The sequence below is a fragment of the Stegodyphus dumicola genome, chromosome 3 (assembly GCF_044657685.1).
Source record: "Stegodyphus dumicola isolate Sdum_Otavi_A_Nest chromosome 3, ASM4465768v1".
Classification (NCBI taxonomy): domain Eukaryota; kingdom Metazoa; phylum Arthropoda; class Arachnida; order Araneae; family Eresidae; genus Stegodyphus; species Stegodyphus dumicola.
The window spans coordinates 47,064,720-47,083,649 of NC_140770.1; the positions used below are offsets into that span (position 1 = coordinate 47,064,720).

Genomic DNA, 18,930 nt, shown 5'->3' on the forward strand with positions numbered 1-18,930 from the left:
AAACATTTATTTTTCTCGACATTCTGGTCACACATAACACATCCAACTTCAGTGCTACAGTTTACCGTAAACCTTCATCGGTTTGCCTTCCACCACACTTTAAATCATGTCATCCGACTAAACAAAAGCTAGCTTCATTTTATTCCTATGTTTTCCGTGCTCTTCAAGTTTGCTCCTCCAAACTAGCCCTTGATGAAGAACTAAATTATTTAAAAGCAATAGCTACTGACAGGGGCTTTTCACCCAACATTATTAATCAAGCAGTTAAAAAATTCTCATCTCAACACACTAAAAGGCACACTCTTGTTTTAGGAGATTATAAAAATTCTGTTGTCATTCCCTTCTTTCCATCAATTAGCTATAAAGTTGCACATATTTTGCAGAAATTTAACTTTCGGGTTGTTTATTCTCCCATCAATAAAATTCCAAGTTCCATACTTAAGGACTCCATTCCGGATATGAATTCCTAGGGTATTTATAGGATTCCTTGCCAGTGTAGTTTAATTTACATTGGCCAAACTAAGAGAACCTTAAAATTTCGCGTTAAGGAACATGAGGCATATGTTAGAAAAAAGGAAACACAGAAGTCTTCTGTTGCGCAACACTGTTGTCCGAAAATCACACTTTCAATTTTTCTGCTGCCAAAATTATTCAAAAAACTTTTTCCATTGGAGAACTGGATTTTCTAGAGGCATTTCACATTCATAAAAATCTTTCTGTTCTAGTTAACGATCCTAATTCCAATCCAAATTTGCCTTCGGCCTTTAAAGAAATTATGTTTTAGTTCTGGTTTCACCAACAGATGGCGTCACTTGCTTATTCTTGTCCAGGCTTTCTTATCTTATCTAATCATTTTTTCCTATCTTGTTCATTTGCGTTTTTGCAGCTGAGGATGGTGGTTCGGTAAAAACATCGAAACTAGTCCTGTGGAAATTTTGTAAATATAACGCTGATTTTTGTTGTTTGTCTTCTGAATTAGTATTTATTCGGCGTGTTATTGTGTCTTAAAACAAGAATAATTCAAAACAGTTACCTGGGGTACTCATAGCTTTTTAAACAGCTTCTGGTAAGTTTTGAGGGTCTAATAAAACAACAGCAATCATCAAAAGCTTTCTACGAAGCATAAAAAATGAAATGGGTAAAATATTTTCAGAGCAGTAACTACTTGGTGGATTGTGCAAATATACAGATGAATTTTTTTATTTAAAGACTTGTAGATATAAGTATCGCTCAGAATTTCGTAAGAACCATTGGCGCAACATTGGTGGGTCCTTCACCAATATTCATGGTTCTATAATAACTAACTTTCACAGTTCTTAGAACACATGCATACAGATTTTGTTTCCATTACATATTTATACTGAAAAATCAATAAACCTATTTACAAGAAAATTTTTGTTTCTTTTCTCCTGGTAGAAATTTCATGACAAATGCTTTAAGAATATTCAGGAAAATTATGTTCTATAATAATTTTACAGCAAAGTATTGTATTCCTTTAAAAATTTTAATGCAGTTTCTGCCACTGCAGGCAAATGCACACTTAATTGAATTTAAATCAAACACTCAGATCTTTTTATAAAAATCATTGGAACTTGGAATACAACAAAAAGAACGTGTATGAAAATCATATTGCTTGTTAAAATGGAAGAATTGTTATGCCCATGGTTGCAAGAGTTTAGCACACTTGAAAATCTAGCAACGTGGTTGCATTGATACATTAATTATATTTCCAAAAACATTTATTTTTCTCGACATTCTGGTCACACATAACACATCCAACTTCAGTGCTACAGTTTACCGTAAACCTTCATCGGTTTGCCTTCCACCACACTTTAAATCATGTCATCCGACTAAACAAAAGCTAGCTTCATTTTATTCCTATGTTTTCCGTGCTCTTCAAGTTTGCTCCTCCAAACTAGCCCTTGATGAAGAACTAAATTATTTAAAAGCAATAGCTACTGACAGGGGCTTTTCACCCAACATTATTAATCAAGCAGTTAAAAAATTCTCATCTCAACACACTAAAAGGCACACTCTTGTTTTAGGAGATTATAAAAATTCTGTTGTCATTCCCTTCTTTCCATCAATTAGCTATAAAGTTGCACATATTTTGCAGAAATTTAACTTTCGGGTTGTTTATTCTCCCATCAATAAAATTCCAAGTTCCATACTTAAGGACTCCATTCCGGATATGAATTCCTAGGGTATTTATAGGATTCCTTGCCAGTGTAGTTTAATTTACATTGGCCAAACTAAGAGAACCTTAAAATTTCGCGTTAAGGAACATGAGGCATATGTTAGAAAAAAGGAAACACAGAAGTCTTCTGTTGCGCAACACTGTTGTCCGAAAATCACACTTTCAATTTTTCTGCTGCCAAAATTATTCAAAAAACTTTTTCCATTGGAGAACTGGATTTTCTAGAGGCATTTCACATTCATAAAAATCTTTCTGTTCTAGTTAACGATCCTAATTCCAATCCAAATTTGCCTTCGGCCTTTAAAGAAATTATGTTTTAGTTCTGGTTTCACCAACAGATGGCGTCACTTGCTTATTCTTGTCCAGGCTTTCTTATCTTATCTAATCATTTTTTCCTATCTTGTTCATTTGCGTTTTTGCAGCTGAGGATGGTGGTTCGGTAAAAACATCGAAACTAGTCCTGTGGAAATTTTGTAAATATAACGCTGATTTTTGTTGTTTGTCTTCTGAATTAGTATTTATTCGGCGTGTTATTGTGTCTTAAAACAAGAATAATTCAAAACAGTTACCTGGGGTACTCATAGCTTTTTAAACAGCTTCTGGTAAGTTTTGAGGGTCTAATAAAACAACAGCAATCATCAAAAGCTTTCTACGAAGCATAAAAAATGAAATGGGTAAAATATTTTCAGAGCAGTAACTACTTGGTGGATTGTGCAAATATACAGATGAATTTTTTTATTTAAAGACTTGTAGATATAAGTATCGCTCAGAATTTCGTAAGAACCATTGGCGCAACATTGGTGGGTCCTTCACCAATATTCATGGTTCTATAATAACTAACTTTCACAGTTCTTAGAACACATGCATACAGATTTTGTTTCCATTACATATTTATACTGAAAAATCAATAAACCTATTTACAAGAAAATTTTTGTTTCTTTTCTCCTGGTAGAAATTTCATGACAAATGCTTTAAGAATATTCAGGAAAATTATGTTCTATAATAATTTTACAGCAAAGTATTGTATTCCTTTAAAAATTTTAATGCAGTTTCTGCCACTGCAGGCAAATGCACACTTAATTGAATTTAAATCAAACACTCAGATCTTTTTATAAAAATCATTGGAACTTGGAATACAACAAAAAGAACGTGTATGAAAATCATATTGCTTGTTAAAATGGAAGAATTGTTATGCCCATGGTTGCAAGAGTTTAGCACACTTGAAAATCTAGCAACGTGGTTGCATTGATACATTAATTATATTTCCAAAAACATTTATTTTTCTCGACATTCTGGTCACACATAACACATCCAACTTCAGTGCTACAGTTTACCGTAAACCTTCATCGGTTTGCCTTCCACCACACTTTAAATCATGTCATCCGACTAAACAAAAGCTAGCTTCATTTTATTCCTATGTTTTCCGTGCTCTTCAAGTTTGCTCCTCCAAACTAGCCCTTGATGAAGAACTAAATTATTTAAAAGCAATAGCTACTGACAGGGGCTTTTCACCCAACATTATTAATCAAGCAGTTAAAAAATTCTCATCTCAACACACTAAAAGGCACACTCTTGTTTTAGGAGATTATAAAAATTCTGTTGTCATTCCCTTCTTTCCATCAATTAGCTATAAAGTTGCACATATTTTGCAGAAATTTAACTTTCGGGTTGTTTATTCTCCCATCAATAAAATTCCAAGTTCCATACTTAAGGACTCCATTCCGGATATGAATTCCTAGGGTATTTATAGGATTCCTTGCCAGTGTAGTTTAATTTACATTGGCCAAACTAAGAGAACCTTAAAATTTCGCGTTAAGGAACATGAGGCATATGTTAGAAAAAAGGAAACACAGAAGTCTTCTGTTGCGCAACACTGTTGTCCGAAAATCACACTTTCAATTTTTCTGCTGCCAAAATTATTCAAAAAACTTTTTCCATTGGAGAACTGGATTTTCTAGAGGCATTTCACATTCATAAAAATCTTTCTGTTCTAGTTAACGATCCTAATTCCAATCCAAATTTGCCTTCGGCCTTTAAAGAAATTATGTTTTAGTTCTGGTTTCACCAACAGATGGCGTCACTTGCTTATTCTTGTCCAGGCTTTCTTATCTTATCTAATCATTTTTTCCTATCTTGTTCATTTGCGTTTTTGCAGCTGAGGATGGTGGTTCGGTAAAAACATCGAAACTAGTCCTGTGGAAATTTTGTAAATATAACGCTGATTTTTGTTGTTTGTCTTCTGAATTAGTATTTATTCGGCGTGTTATTGTGTCTTAAAACAAGAATAATTCAAAACAGTTACCTGGGGTACTCATAGCTTTTTAAACAGCTTCTGGTAAGTTTTGAGGGTCTAATAAAACAACAGCAATCATCAAAAGCTTTCTACGAAGCATAAAAAATGAAATGGGTAAAATATTTTCAGAGCAGTAACTACTTGGTGGATTGTGCAAATATACAGATGAATTTTTTTATTTAAAGACTTGTAGATATAAGTATCGCTCAGAATTTCGTAAGAACCATTGGCGCAACATTGGTGGGTCCTTCACCAATATTCATGGTTCTATAATAACTAACTTTCACAGTTCTTAGAACACATGCATACAGATTTTGTTTCCATTACATATTTATACTGAAAAATCAATAAACCTATTTACAAGAAAATTTTTGTTTCTTTTCTCCTGGTAGAAATTTCATGACAAATGCTTTAAGAATATTCAGGAAAATTATGTTCTATAATAATTTTACAGCAAAGTATTGTATTCCTTTAAAAATTTTAATGCAGTTTCTGCCACTGCAGGCAAATGCACACTTAATTGAATTTAAATCAAACACTCAGATCTTTTTATAAAAATCATTGGAACTTGGAATACAACAAAAAGAACGTGTATGAAAATCATATTGCTTGTTAAAATGGAAGAATTGTTATGCCCATGGTTGCAAGAGTTTAGCACACTTGAAAATCTAGCAACGTGGTTGCATTGATACGTTAATTATATTTCCAAAAACATTTATTTACCCTAAAACTGAACTATGGTAACATGAAAGCAGACATCAAATCCATTTTATCTTGTTTGAAATTCATTGCTTGACCAAGTTTATAAAAAAGAATAAATAATAAAATGTGGATAAATTAGTAAATGATTACTTGACCTCTTAACCTTTCAGTCACAGCGATTTAACTGCAATGCATGGCATTGCCATAAATAGCCAAACACCTAATGAAGGAAAAAAAATTACTAGCAAGTCATTTATTTGCCACAGGTACAACTGAAATAAAAGACTGGCGTAATGATGAAATAGAAGAGAGTTACAACCCTATACCAATCAGAAAAGGAAACAAAAAATTTATAGCTAGGGCCTGTTAATACCTTTCGTATTGAAGTCAAACCCACAAGCTTTGTTAAGAATAGTGACTAGAGAGCTTCCATTGGCATCTAGAAGTGATGCCAGCACTCTTACCATTCATCAAAAAATATCTGTATTTGGATTTCATAGTCAAGCTCTAATATATAAGCCAAAGATAGTTAAAACTAAATGTTCACTTCTAATTACAGTAATGCAGAACACATGACATGCACATTCTATACAAAAGAGGAACATTATATGGAATCATAAATCATACTGCATGTTGTGGCATTTTATTCAACATGTGTGGACTAGTGAATCGTGGGTGAATATTACTTACTAAAATACTCAGCGAATATAACTTTTCACATTGTGAAAATGTTCCGCACTGTGAGGCAGAATTGTGGTATGGTTTGTTTTCCTCGGTTTGGTCTAGGCCCAATGCCTTTTATTACCCGAAGCCTTGAATGCTGAATGCTTTTGTAAATATTGAATAATTCTGTTCTATCCATCTTGAGACAAAAATTTAGAACTGGCCTTTTATCATTTTCATGTGACAGTTCACTTATACATAAAGTGAAAGCTGTAACCAAGTGACTCAAGGAAATGGGAGTGAATGAACTTGAGTACCAAATTCAAAGCCCAGATTTCAATCCAACTGAATATACTTGGGATAGCATAGCATTGTTGCAAGTCAGCCAAACCTCACCAAAACTACCACAGCACCATATATTGCAGGAGTAATGGAACAAAATATCTAATACCTTCAAAAACATAATGGTAAGTCTTCCTCTAAGGCAGGGATGTCAAACTCATAGGTACACTTGGGCCAAACAAACAAGGTTTAAGTTTAGGCGGGCCGCAAAAAAAAAAAAAAAAAAAAAAAAAAAACAATATTCATAGAAACGTAGATTTATTTCGAATAATACAATAATAAACATAGATATATATATTTATATAGAAAAGAACAAGAAAAATTTAATGTTTACGTCCTGATACTTGACATCTCTTCTCTGCTATTATCTTTCCTATTTCGGGAGAAATTTTGTTTGCAGTGATAACTTTCAACGCTGACCGAAGGTGAGCATCATTAATACGGTTTCTAATAGGAGACTTATTACCTTTCATGACCAAAAATAACTGCTCGCAAGAATAAGTGCTACCAAACATGGAAATAATTTCATATGCGAATTTTCGAGTATTTTCAAATCTGGCTGGTAAATATTTGTAAAATTCAGGCACGCCCACTTCAATGAATTTTCCTTTCAAATTTGAGTTGCATTGAATCTCGATCACCTCCATTTTCATATGGCTAGGTACTGAGTCAACACTTATTGAGAAAATCGAAGAAAACAAAAAAAATTTGTCTTCGAGGGAACTAAAATCATTAAACCTCATTTGAAATTCAGTTGTTAAATTTGCAATTTTTTCTGCGTATTTTTGATACAAACAAGTGTCATCTAAACTTGATTTGTTCATGCTGCACGTCGGGAAGTGCATCAAATCTTCATTTTTAAGTTGTTTTTCCCAAAGAACTAGTTGACATTTGAATGCTTTAATTATGTCAAACATGTTCGTAATGATATGATCTTTTCCTTGAACGATAAATTTAAATCGGTTAAGCGTTTGGTTATATCAACCAAGAAAGATAAATCTTGTATCCATATTGGATCGTAAAACAAACTTACGTCTTGATTTTCGTTTTTAAAATCTGACATATTTCTTCTTTCAAATCCCAGAATTGTTTGAGAATCTTGGAGCAAGATAACCAACGTACCTCAGTATAGTAAGACAAACCCGAATATTCACTATCTAACTCACTTAAGAAAGCAGTGAATTGACGCTGATTTAAACCTCGAAATCTTATAAAATTTATAACTTTTTTTATATATGACAATTCTCCATATTTATTACTTTCGTGCATAGAACTTCTTGATGTATAATACAATGCATATGATGAATGTTTGAACCGTGAATTTCACTAAGTTTTTTTCTTAGTAATGCTACGAAGCCCTTGTTTTTCTCAGTCATTGATGGAGCACCATCTGTAGCTACAGAATTTAATTTTGCCAAAGGTAGATTGTATTTCTGCAGAAGTCCAAAAACACAAGTAAATATATCTTCTCCTGTGGTAGTACCAGGCATCGGTATTAGTTCCAGTAATTCCTCAAAAATGTTAAAATTCTTGTCACAAGAACGAAGAAACACTGCTAATTGAGCTTTGCCACTAATGTCCATGCTCTCATCACAGGCAATGGAGAAACTTTCGAAACTAGATGATTTTGCTTTGATCTGATCACTTAAATTCGCGGCTAAATCAGTAACTCTTTCCGCAACTGTATTTCGAGAGAATGAAATTGATTGAAAAGCCTTCACATTTCCAGGACAAACAATTTCTCCAGCTTTCATTAGGCATTCCTTGATGAAATCACCGTCAGCAAAAAGCTTCGAATGTTTAGCTATCAACTCGGACAAGACGTAGCCATGTACCGCCGCTTCACTTTCTTGCAATACTTTACTAAACATGGACTGTTGCTTTTTCACTCCTAACTTGAGCTCTTTCAACTTTTCTTCTCTCATTAATCTTTCGTAATTGTTATATTTCGATTTGTGTTGTTCGTAATGACATTTAATATTATATAACTTTGGTACATTAATAGTATTATTGCATATCAAGCAGATTATTTTATCTTTTATTTCACAGCAAAAATATTCTAATTCCCATTTTACTTGGAATATTCTATGTTCGTCAGCGATTTTTCGTTTCATTTTACTACCACTTAGTTTTGATATAGATATACTGAATAAAAAGGGCTGGAATAAACATGGTTAACGTTAAAAAGTTAACAAAAATTTATTCTTTCCACAAGAGATAAATCAAAATGCTGAAATATTTCTTCAAAAATATTCTAACAATATCACAAAATGTCAAATGTTTAGCAAAAATCAATTCAAAACGGAGAAACTAATTCTATCTCACAGCGAAATTGCTACAAATCAATCACAGCATTAAGTAAACAAACAGTTCGCTAGAACTACAGCTACTACTGAGATGAGTTATTTGTTCTCGGCTTTTAAAAGCTTTATAATTAATTTCTCGAATATACTGGAAACATCTATAAATATCTGGATTTTTGTGGATGGCAACAGCAATTACGAGATATTTATTTATTAGGTATTGAATGCACGCGCTGTTCTATTTTTAACGCAGTTGTCTTTTCAAAAATCGTCTGCGTTGCTAAGGCAACATGAAGCAAATGTAATTACAATTCTAAATAAAAAAAATAAATAAATAAATAACTATGAAATCTGTAACAATATGAATTAAGTAATAATTAATAATAAAGCAAAGTGCATGCACATGCATGCACCAATATATCGTACAAAACTATGATTGGAAAACTGAGACCATGAGTTCGGCCACATTCGGCTATCGGGGGATGCGTACAAGTTCTGAGTGCACGTGTCCCCCAAAAGCCGAAGGTAGCCGAACGCAAGCTACTCACATGCATTTGTAATTTCAGTAGTGTGTGTGTGTCAGCTCGCTGTGAGTAATCTAACAACACTGAATAAATTATCGTTAATTACTTAGCAGTAAACATTTCATTTTTTTCTTTGTCGATATGTTATTTTATTATTATGTATTATTGTTTGCCGATATATTGGCCGGGCCGCAAAAATATTTGTTGTGGGCCGCGAGTTTGACATCCTTGCTCTAAGGCTACAAAAGTGATGAATGTCAGACCAGTATCAAACTGACACCATACTACCTACATTTGAGCAATTTTATAACCAGTGTCCAGTCATTAATGGCAAAATAGCGATATCTGCATTAAGCAAAAGAAAATTTTTAAATCTGTAACACCTGAAGCCTCTTTTATGGCTGTGACAGAACAGTGGTTAGCCTTTCTATTTTGACTTATCTAACGTAAACAAGTAAATAAACCTACTGAAATACATTTTAGGATCTGAGTCTACTAAAGATACTACTGAGTGGCAAGAGTTTAGCTCCCTGAATATAAAATAAGATTTTATAAAATATTTCAAATGACAAACCTCCTCAGATGGGAATGTCTTACACAAATTCTATAGTACACATAATAATAAAAAATAACAAAAATTAATTATTTTCAACTTACAACTTAATTAAAAAGCAAACGACAAAATTTTATATTTTTTCTGGACATCCTCCTATAACATAAAAAAAAAAAAAAAAAAAATCACGAAAATCAATTCACATACAATTATTTTAAAATATAAAACTTCCACATTCAAGTTATTTACTTTTTCCCATATAAATGCTGATAAAACTTAGGTATATTTTAAAATCAATGGCATCTCAGAACTACAAATCTTTCTGAATTCCTAAAAATTCCAAATTAATTATTCCAATATATTATTATCATTAATAAATCAAAATTGGTTAATCTTCGGATTATGGTAACTTAATGATTTTTTGGCGAAAATTTGGCGACCAACCCTGCTACAGCAACCTGCTAGTTTTTTTTTTTGGGACGCCATTTTGTTTTCACGAAGTAACGGCATTTTTTTTTTACTCAACATTTTTTTTCAACAAACTGCTAGCCAAATTACACTTATGCTAGAACTTTTATGGAACAAAAGTGCTTAATCATGACGAAGATTAGGTGCGAAATTGGGAGAAAGTGCAGAATTGCTCACTGCTTGCCGCTTTTTAAGAATTGCACAGACACGGTATCCATGTACACATCGACTTATTTTCACTTAAAAAAACATCCCAGAATTGCACAAATATGGCATTGCACACACTCTTGACTTTATTTATGTACACTGCAAAAGTCCTAGCTAGTAACTTTTATTGCCTTACCAAAATGTCGCCAAACTACCTGTTATCATATTCCAAAGATTAGCCTCAAACTTAAATAGTACAAAAAATTGATTTCTGATTATCTGCAATGCCAAAAAGTTGTCAACAACTCATAACTTGAGTCGTCAAGATTCGACTATGTAAATTGGAATAAAATTTTTGTTTGGCTACCTTTATGGTTCCTGCGTACTGTTCTACTCATAAATGAAAAAGCAATTCATAAGAAATTAGATGTCATGAGGAAAAACAAATCTATATGGGAAATGCTATTCAACAACATGACAGGTAACTAACTATAAAGTATGAATAAATATGTACTCAAACACTTGCGTGACATGTGCATACATATATTGGTTATTATAGTATGTATATTCCAAAATACACCAAAAACATGGCATTTCTATGGTACTTGGAAATCAGATATGCAGATAATCAGAAAGCACCAAATAAAATAGAATCTGACTCCTTCACGTTTCTAGCACTGAATAAGGAGTAAATCTTAGATTCAAATACAATATTAATGAGACTACTAATAAACTTACTTCATGTTCTTTCATCAATTTTGCTTTTTCTTCTGTACATTTTTCCAGTTCTGATGAGAGGGTGAGATTTTTTACACGATATTCATCGAGCAAACTAAGCAACAGAGTAACTTTTTCTTTTGCATTCGATTTCACAAGAATATAATCATCTTCAACATTTTCAGCCACTATATCTTCATCAGATGAATCATTTTGGGCATCAGAACCCCTTATTTCAAAAGGCATGCTGGCTCCACAGATTTCTTTATCACATGTGATATACACAAATTGATAAAAACCATGTTCAAGTTTTGGTAATTCATCCCCTAGAAAAATAATGAAAGTGTTATATATATATATATATATACATGTATATGCAATAATTTTCAAATGTTAATAAGAATGCAGAGATGGATAAAGTAAAAGCTTTCAATCATGTCCAATTTTTAATTATCTTTTTTACTCTAGTTAACACAAATTTTTTAAAACAATACAAAAAACTACAAATCCAGATATCTGGAGCACTGAGCCATTAGCCTTGATCTTGCTTACTAATACTTAAGAACAATAGAATTAAAAGACAATAGTGCAGTGCATTTGTCGATATGCTCCTTATCCATTTTTAGGGTGTAAGGTGACAGGCCTTCTCATTGTGCACCCTGATTAAAACTAAACCTGTCACAGCGTTGCCTCGCTTCCATGTTCTTTTGAGCTTCTTCTAGAACTTTTTACACTTTTGAAAATGGCAGGTGGCAGCAAGTTGAGAAAAGCAAAGCAAAAAAGCTGATGAGAAGACTAGGCAAAATAAAAATTATGCAAATCAAAATACTTACCTTATTTTAAAGAGTCCTTTAATTATCCATTTCAGCAATAATAATTTTACACTCTTAAAACTAACCAATAAAAATTAAATAAAAACTAAATTATTCTGAGCAAAAATTTGAAGAGCTGGCTGAAATATTATGCAAGCACTGTATAAGTAACTTTGAATTTCAGTTGAGAAATGACTTTTAATTTTGAAGATGTACTTTATGTTGAATTACACAAATGTATCCTGTCAACTTGATATATCAATTTTGGAATGTTGATATGAACATTAAGATGAAGAAAGAAGCTTGTGGTCATGTCTTAATTAAAATATTCCTTTTTATTCTAGCAGACACACATTTTTAAGCCATAACAAGTAACTTGACATAATAACCACATTTTTAAGAACTTTTTACATTTTTTATTGACAGCAGCCAAACTGGCAGTAGTGAGGTTAAAAAGCGAATGCAGTGCCTCCAGGGTTGAATTTTTGCTCAGAATGATTGTGATTTCAGTTTCCATTTAATTTTTGTTTGAGGTGACCTACTACTCACAATAGGTGACCTACTACCCATGAACTGACTCATGATCAAAACCAAACTGATAACATTAAAGTACTAAACCATAATAAAAAGCAACAGTACATAAGTAAATACAGAAATTATATACATACCTTTATTACTGAATCAAAAGACTCATTACATTACTAGATTATTATATTAGTCAACATCCAGAAGAATGTATTGATGTCTTCCTGAAGAGAACCTATCATATCCCTCGATGGTTAACATGGCACTTTAAAGACATCAAAAAAGCACTTCAAACAATCTTATTTGACAACTGTCAACTGAAGCAGTCCACACTTGTTAATAGTCATCATTCTACTACAGCAATCAGATATAAAAGAACACTGATAGCCATTCCTATTTCCCAATCACACAAATGCTATCATGATGTCTCTCATCAAGGCCATAAATTTGTCCTCCTCATTCACTGGTTGCCATCACAATTCAACAAAGAGATGAGGCAGCACTGCGGGTGTTGTTCCTCTAACATTCCACACAATTATTTAAGATATTCCCATAGAGCAGTGGTCTCAAGTTGGCAGCCTGCGGGCCACATGCGACATGCAAATGCATTTCTAGTAAATTAATTAGAATTATTATGACAATAATTTAAAGAAAAATTTTAGTATTTTGATTGTTTGGAATCCAGTTTTACATTATTTTTGTTACCAAAAGCGAATGTGAGTAGTTCTTAAAATCTAGAAATGGAGCTAATTTACACTGCAATACTATAAATCTTATTCAAAGACTTGAAGATACAAATCTGATAACTTTTATTAATATCTGTTGAAAGATAAATATCCCAAATTAAGAATTTTTGCAGTAAGAATAATCACTTTGGGAATACACATGCGAACAGTTTTTTTTTTTTTTTTAGCTTAGCTTTTTAAAATTAGTAAGTTTACCAAAAGAACTAGACTGCCTATGACAGTCTGTGATGAAGATGCTTTTTAATAATTTTACTTCAAGATTAGATACAGAAAATTTTATGAAAGTTTATCCATTTACTTCATGAAAATGTATCTGAAGTCTGTCGTAAGAAACAAACAAGCTTATACTTATTTACATGCAAATACTACTTTTTTAGTTGGCACCATAGAAAAGTCTAATAAATTCAATAAGAGAATAGGCTGACATTACTTATTCTCAAGTTTTGTCCCTCTTGGGAAGTTTTCATATACAGTGGAGCAGCGTTTATACATCTTGCAAGAGACCATTTACAAACAACGTATGAAGAGAAAGACCTACAAACAAAACTTAACTTTATGATGAGAAACACGCACACACATGTATACATATATATATGTGTGTGTGGTATATATGTGTGTGTGTGTCAGTATTTAGGTGCCTAGTTAAAGAGATAGATGCAGAAGCCAGCAACTTCCAGATGTGGCCGTTTCTAAACACAACTTTATTCCATGATAATTCGCATCAAATCACTTTTTGGTAGACTAGGTATTTAGCCAATCGTAGTTAAAAACAATACATTTTATATACACAGGTTTTTAAAGGAATGATGTAGGCAGCAAAGAATAGCAGCGCAGAGTTGTCAGCATGGTGGAAGCTAGGCAACGACGCAGTTATTTAGCAAAGCAGTATTTATACAGAGTAGATGCATAAAAATATCTAAGCTGCTATTGGTTAAATTTAGGTTGTTACATAACATGGAAAGACCTCAAATTTGGGAGAACAAATGACTTTAGGGAAGAACATAAAATCTAAAATAGTTAATTTTGAGGTTGCCATTCGTTTCTTAAAGCGGCCATCATAATTTGTCATCCAAAGAAGGCTAATCCAATCTCACCGCAAATTCGCTACAGTCAACAACAACAAATAAGTAAACAACTACAGCTCAATAAACAACTCAACTAAGATGTGTTTCTCCAGCTTTTGAAAGCTTTTTAATCATGCAGGAGAACATTCTGTTAATTTTATTTTCGAGAGAAGAATTACAGTTACAACCAACACAAAATTGTATTTATTCAATTTAAATATAAATTACGAGACATTTATTTATTAAATGTTAAATGCACATGCTCCAGTATTTTTACTTTTCTGACATAGCTTTCTCTTAAAATAAGTCTTGTGCTGTATTATATGGGGATATAAAACCCTTTTAATTACAATTCTAGTAAAATTAATTAACTAAATACAAAATCCATAACACTGCCCCCTTCCCAAGACATTCGCTCCTGTATTGATCGTCATACTGCAAGAAACCCCATAGTTATGTCCCATGATGAAAGTCCTTTACTGACATTACTCGCTGCAGAAATCTGAGGTGCTTTAAACTGGGGCTTTTTATTATCTGGCAACCTCTACCCCCTTAAGATGGCCATTAATTAGTTTCTTGTGCCGTTGCTGGGAAATGGTCTTATTTTCCATGCCCTGGGGTGTTCTGCAGTTTCTACATACGTGGCCTTCAGCTCCACAGTTCCAACACTGGTTTCTTGTCAAAACTGGTTTCCGTCTTATTTTTCGCACTCTGGGGTGTTCTGCTGCTCCTCTGTATGTGGCCTGCAACACTACAGTTCCAGTACTTTAGGATTTGTTTCTTTACAGTCCTATTCTGTTTCAAGGCACTGACTGAACTTGTCAAATCATCTGTTTTATTTTCCGTGCCCTGGAGTGTTTTGCAATGATGTCTATGCGGCCTTCAGTACCATATTTCCAACACTTTAGAGCCAGTTTGCATTCACTTCTACTCTGTATCAAAGCATCGACTTGTCTGGATAAATTATCTAAACGAGCCATCAATTCACTGACTGGCCTGTGGACCCGCACAGCTCTGACTGGATAGCGATCTCTACAAGTTGCTTGCTGGGTTGCCTCGAATTTTAGGGCGTACACTAGAACGATTTTTATGTCCTTGACACCCACCATTTGCAGGGCTTTCTGTATTTCGAGATCCTGGATGCTGTTGATGAAGTATTGCAGGGACAGGATTTCTTTGTTTCTGTCAGACACAATGTAAAGGCAAGGTGAGATAGCCTTTCAACATCCGTGGCGGGCTCCTGGAGTGTTTCCGTGGGCTTTTGTTGACAGGATTTTAATTGAAGCCTACTGTTGTCTTTTAAACATTTCTCGCCAAAGCACACTTCCAACACACCGGATACAGCTTTGAAATCCAGTCTCTGGTTCTTGAGAAAGAATGTGGATTTGAACCCCACTCCATAAAGTGTTGTGTGGGTATGGCTTCGAAACAGATTAAATGCACAAATCTGATGAAAAGTTAATAAAAAATTTATTCTTATCACAAGAAGCATCACAAAATGCTGAAATTTTTCCTCACAGCTATTCATACAATATCACGCAATATTATCAGTAGCTATATTTGAACTACTGAAACATTAAACAGAACACAATTCAAAGCACAGAGAAAGCTAATCCGATTTCACGGCGAATTCGCTACAGTCAACAACAAATAAGTAAACAAATACACCTCACTAAAACAATTCAACCGAGATGTTTTTCTATGGGTTCTTAAAGCTTTTTAATCCTGCACGAGAACATTCTGGTAATTTTTATTTTCTCGAGGTTTCTGGAAAGCAAAAGAGAAGAATTACAGTTACAACTACCATACAATTGCATTTATTCCATTTAAATATAAATTACGAGTTATCTAGTTATTAAATGTTAAATGCGTGTGCTCCTGCATTTTTCCTTTTCCAGCTTAGGTTTCTCTTAAAATAAGTTTTTGTGCTGCATTGCACTGGGATATAAAACAATTTTAATTACTATTCTACTAAAAATAGCCCACCAAAAACAAAATCTGTAACAATATATATAAAATAATGCATGTTTCTAAGAAATTGCAGTCCTCTTTATCTATCCTTACTTCATCATCACTTTTGCTGATTCTGGATTTGAAAACCGAACTCTGATGAAACAAGTTTTAATACTTTCTGATAACTAGAGTTATAGCCAGAAAGATTATATTCATAGATTTAAAAAAGGTTTATGATTTTTCCTGCAATGACATTCAGGCAGGAAATTTGAATTAATCTCTCTCAAATAACATTTTAAAATTTCTGATTTAATTTGTCTTAAAATTGCAATCCTATGCACTGCAGTGAGAGAAGAAAGCAACTTTTCTGATAAGCATAGAAAGAAAAAAAAAAAAAAAAAAAATTGGGGGGGGGCAACATCTTTCAACTTTGAGGCAGTTTTCAAGTTTGGGAGGGGGAAGGTGGTTAAATTACGGATGGATATAAGAGATAACCAAAGTTTTGAGGTTTTAACATATCTTTACATAGTCCATTTTCTTTTGCCCCCATTTTTTTCCTTTCTTTTCATATTATCACAGCAAGCACATCTGAATCATTTTAATGTCTGTGACTTTAATTGTAACTAGTAGCACATTCTTTTTCATTTCATCAATATCTGCACAGAGTTAAATAATGTGGTAATCAACCTTCTTTTTAATTGCATTATACTGATTACATTTAAAATCTACAGTTCTTGGAACTATGAGATAATAGAAGAGATCAGTTTAATCCACCTATATTTAATTACGTAAATTCTTTAACAAATGTTTAATTTGACTATTGTCATGTGTATACACAAAAATGCACCTTATCCTATAAGTCTGTTTTTCTATTAAACTTGTAATTGCCTTGAATTTATTTGTGGATGTGACTACAACTTGTTTTTCTTTAAATATCATGTGTCTGGTGCTAATAACCTGTCCAGGTTGTGCACCATAATCATTACCATTACCATTATTACCATTTACCCAAAAATGCACCAAGAATGCATGGTGAAACCAGAAATACGGCTCATCAGAAAGCATACCAATATTTCAATATTAACACAAACACAAATAAATCAGGACAGATAAAATGTCATAAAAGTGTAAGAGACATAAACATAAAAAATGCATAAACTGTTTCCCATTTTTTCACTTACTTTATTCAGAGTAATAGTTTTTAATTTATTAAAAGTGAGTACGAAGTAAAATCTTTACCCTGCTCTCTAGTAAATGTTTACTACAAATTTACTGTTTTAAATATTAAAACAGAATTTTAAAGTTTTTAATTAATACATATTTATTCATTTAATTACTTTTTTCTCAAAACAACAAACAGAAGCAAAAAAATTAATATTTATATATATTTAAAGTTTTTAAACATTTTACACTAAAACATAAAAAAAAGTGTTAATACACGAAACACATTTTCTATCAAATCAGTTGGTGAAGATAAACAGTTTTTTGAACATGAACTAGACTAAAAATTAAATTCTTATTTGCTAAATCTCAAAACATGAAATCATCAAAAGCCTAATTTAGCACTCATATATATATTCCATAATCTCTGAGAACATATATATTTCATATTCTGAATTTAGAACAAAGAACATAAATTATAAACAATTACCTCTGATATGAATAAAATAAAAAATCATACCTTTAAGGATACAGATAAATTAAATCAGCTTCACTATAAATCGTAATCCAACAATACACTGATGAACAACTGAATTACAGACAATAGTCTGGTGAATAGAAAAGTGCAGTGAGATGCATCACTTGTTCAGATCTTGTACTATCTGTCAGATTAACATCTTAACTCCTGATAGGTAATATCTCAGTATATTTGATAATAGAAAGGATGTTGGAGTATTACATATGAGGCAATTCATCTCCAGAATTATGCAGGAATTATTCATGAACCCACCATGCCACAAATGCATATAATGGGGATTCCGACAGACTTCCACTAACAGAGTTAAATTATATGGTAAATAACGTGAAAAGGCTCATCACCCATAACTGGATAATACCAGATAGATGCCACAAATGCTTGAAAACACTAAAGTATTAGAAGTCCAGAACTATAGGATGCAGAAGTCACCAACCCACTAAGATACCTCTGCTCATCATGTCACAAGGCACAGAGTAATGTGGATCATGAAATACTGCCCCTGGATCTTTAAAACATGAGAAAAAGTTACTTAGACAACTCAGTTAATCAATCAGGCAATTCAGTTGGCATAGTATGAGCTCATCAAAAAGTTGAGGTGACAGATTCCTACTGACAATAGGGTACATTTCAAACAAATAAAATTAATATTTTCATAAGGAAACTCTTTGGAAAGCAATAGATCCCTTGATGGCTTTGTCACTCTAATACAGATGAACAATAATAGGATTTGGTGCCAGCTCAAGCACATTCATTTGTTTGTCTACACCACCATTCAGGAGATCTGTATCTACAAGACAGCAAAATATCGGTTCTGAGATACTTCTCGATGGTTTGAGGAACATAATTCTAATAAACACATTTGGAATGCTAATGAATGAGATACGCATGCACTGGACCTTGCTATGACCATCTTCATGCACTATGAAATACTGTGCAGCATATATTAATTAGCTTCCCAATGTTTCTTTCATTTTAAGAAGTCTATTGGGTCACTATACCACCACTCATCAGAGTGAAAGAACATGTCGCATATTACCAAGCAGTATCTCTAATTCAGTTGGTCATCAGTGTACAAGGGGTGATCAAATGAAAAGGTACGAAATGACACAGTGGGTACAAATGTAAACTTTATTCAAAATATACACCATAGGCCTGAGCACAACGATCCCACTGATGAACAAGCTGCAGGATTCCTTGTTCTCAGAATTCCTGTGGCCGTGAC

The 18,930-nt window shown here is 32.9% G+C and overlaps 1 protein-coding gene across 5 annotated transcripts in view; it reads right to left on the reverse strand.

Annotated features, from left to right (window-relative positions):
* Positions 1-18,930, reverse strand: part of LOC118200989 (uncharacterized) — a 157,078-nt gene that overhangs the window by 121,346 nt on the left and 16,802 nt on the right. For all 5 annotated transcript variants that reach the window (XM_085812844.1, XM_085812845.1, XM_085812843.1 and 2 more), the window contains one exon: positions 10,931-11,235. In XM_085812844.1, the coding sequence (XP_085668970.1) occupies positions 10,931-11,235 (305 nt within the window). The remainder of the gene's footprint in view (positions 1-10,930; positions 11,236-18,930) is intronic.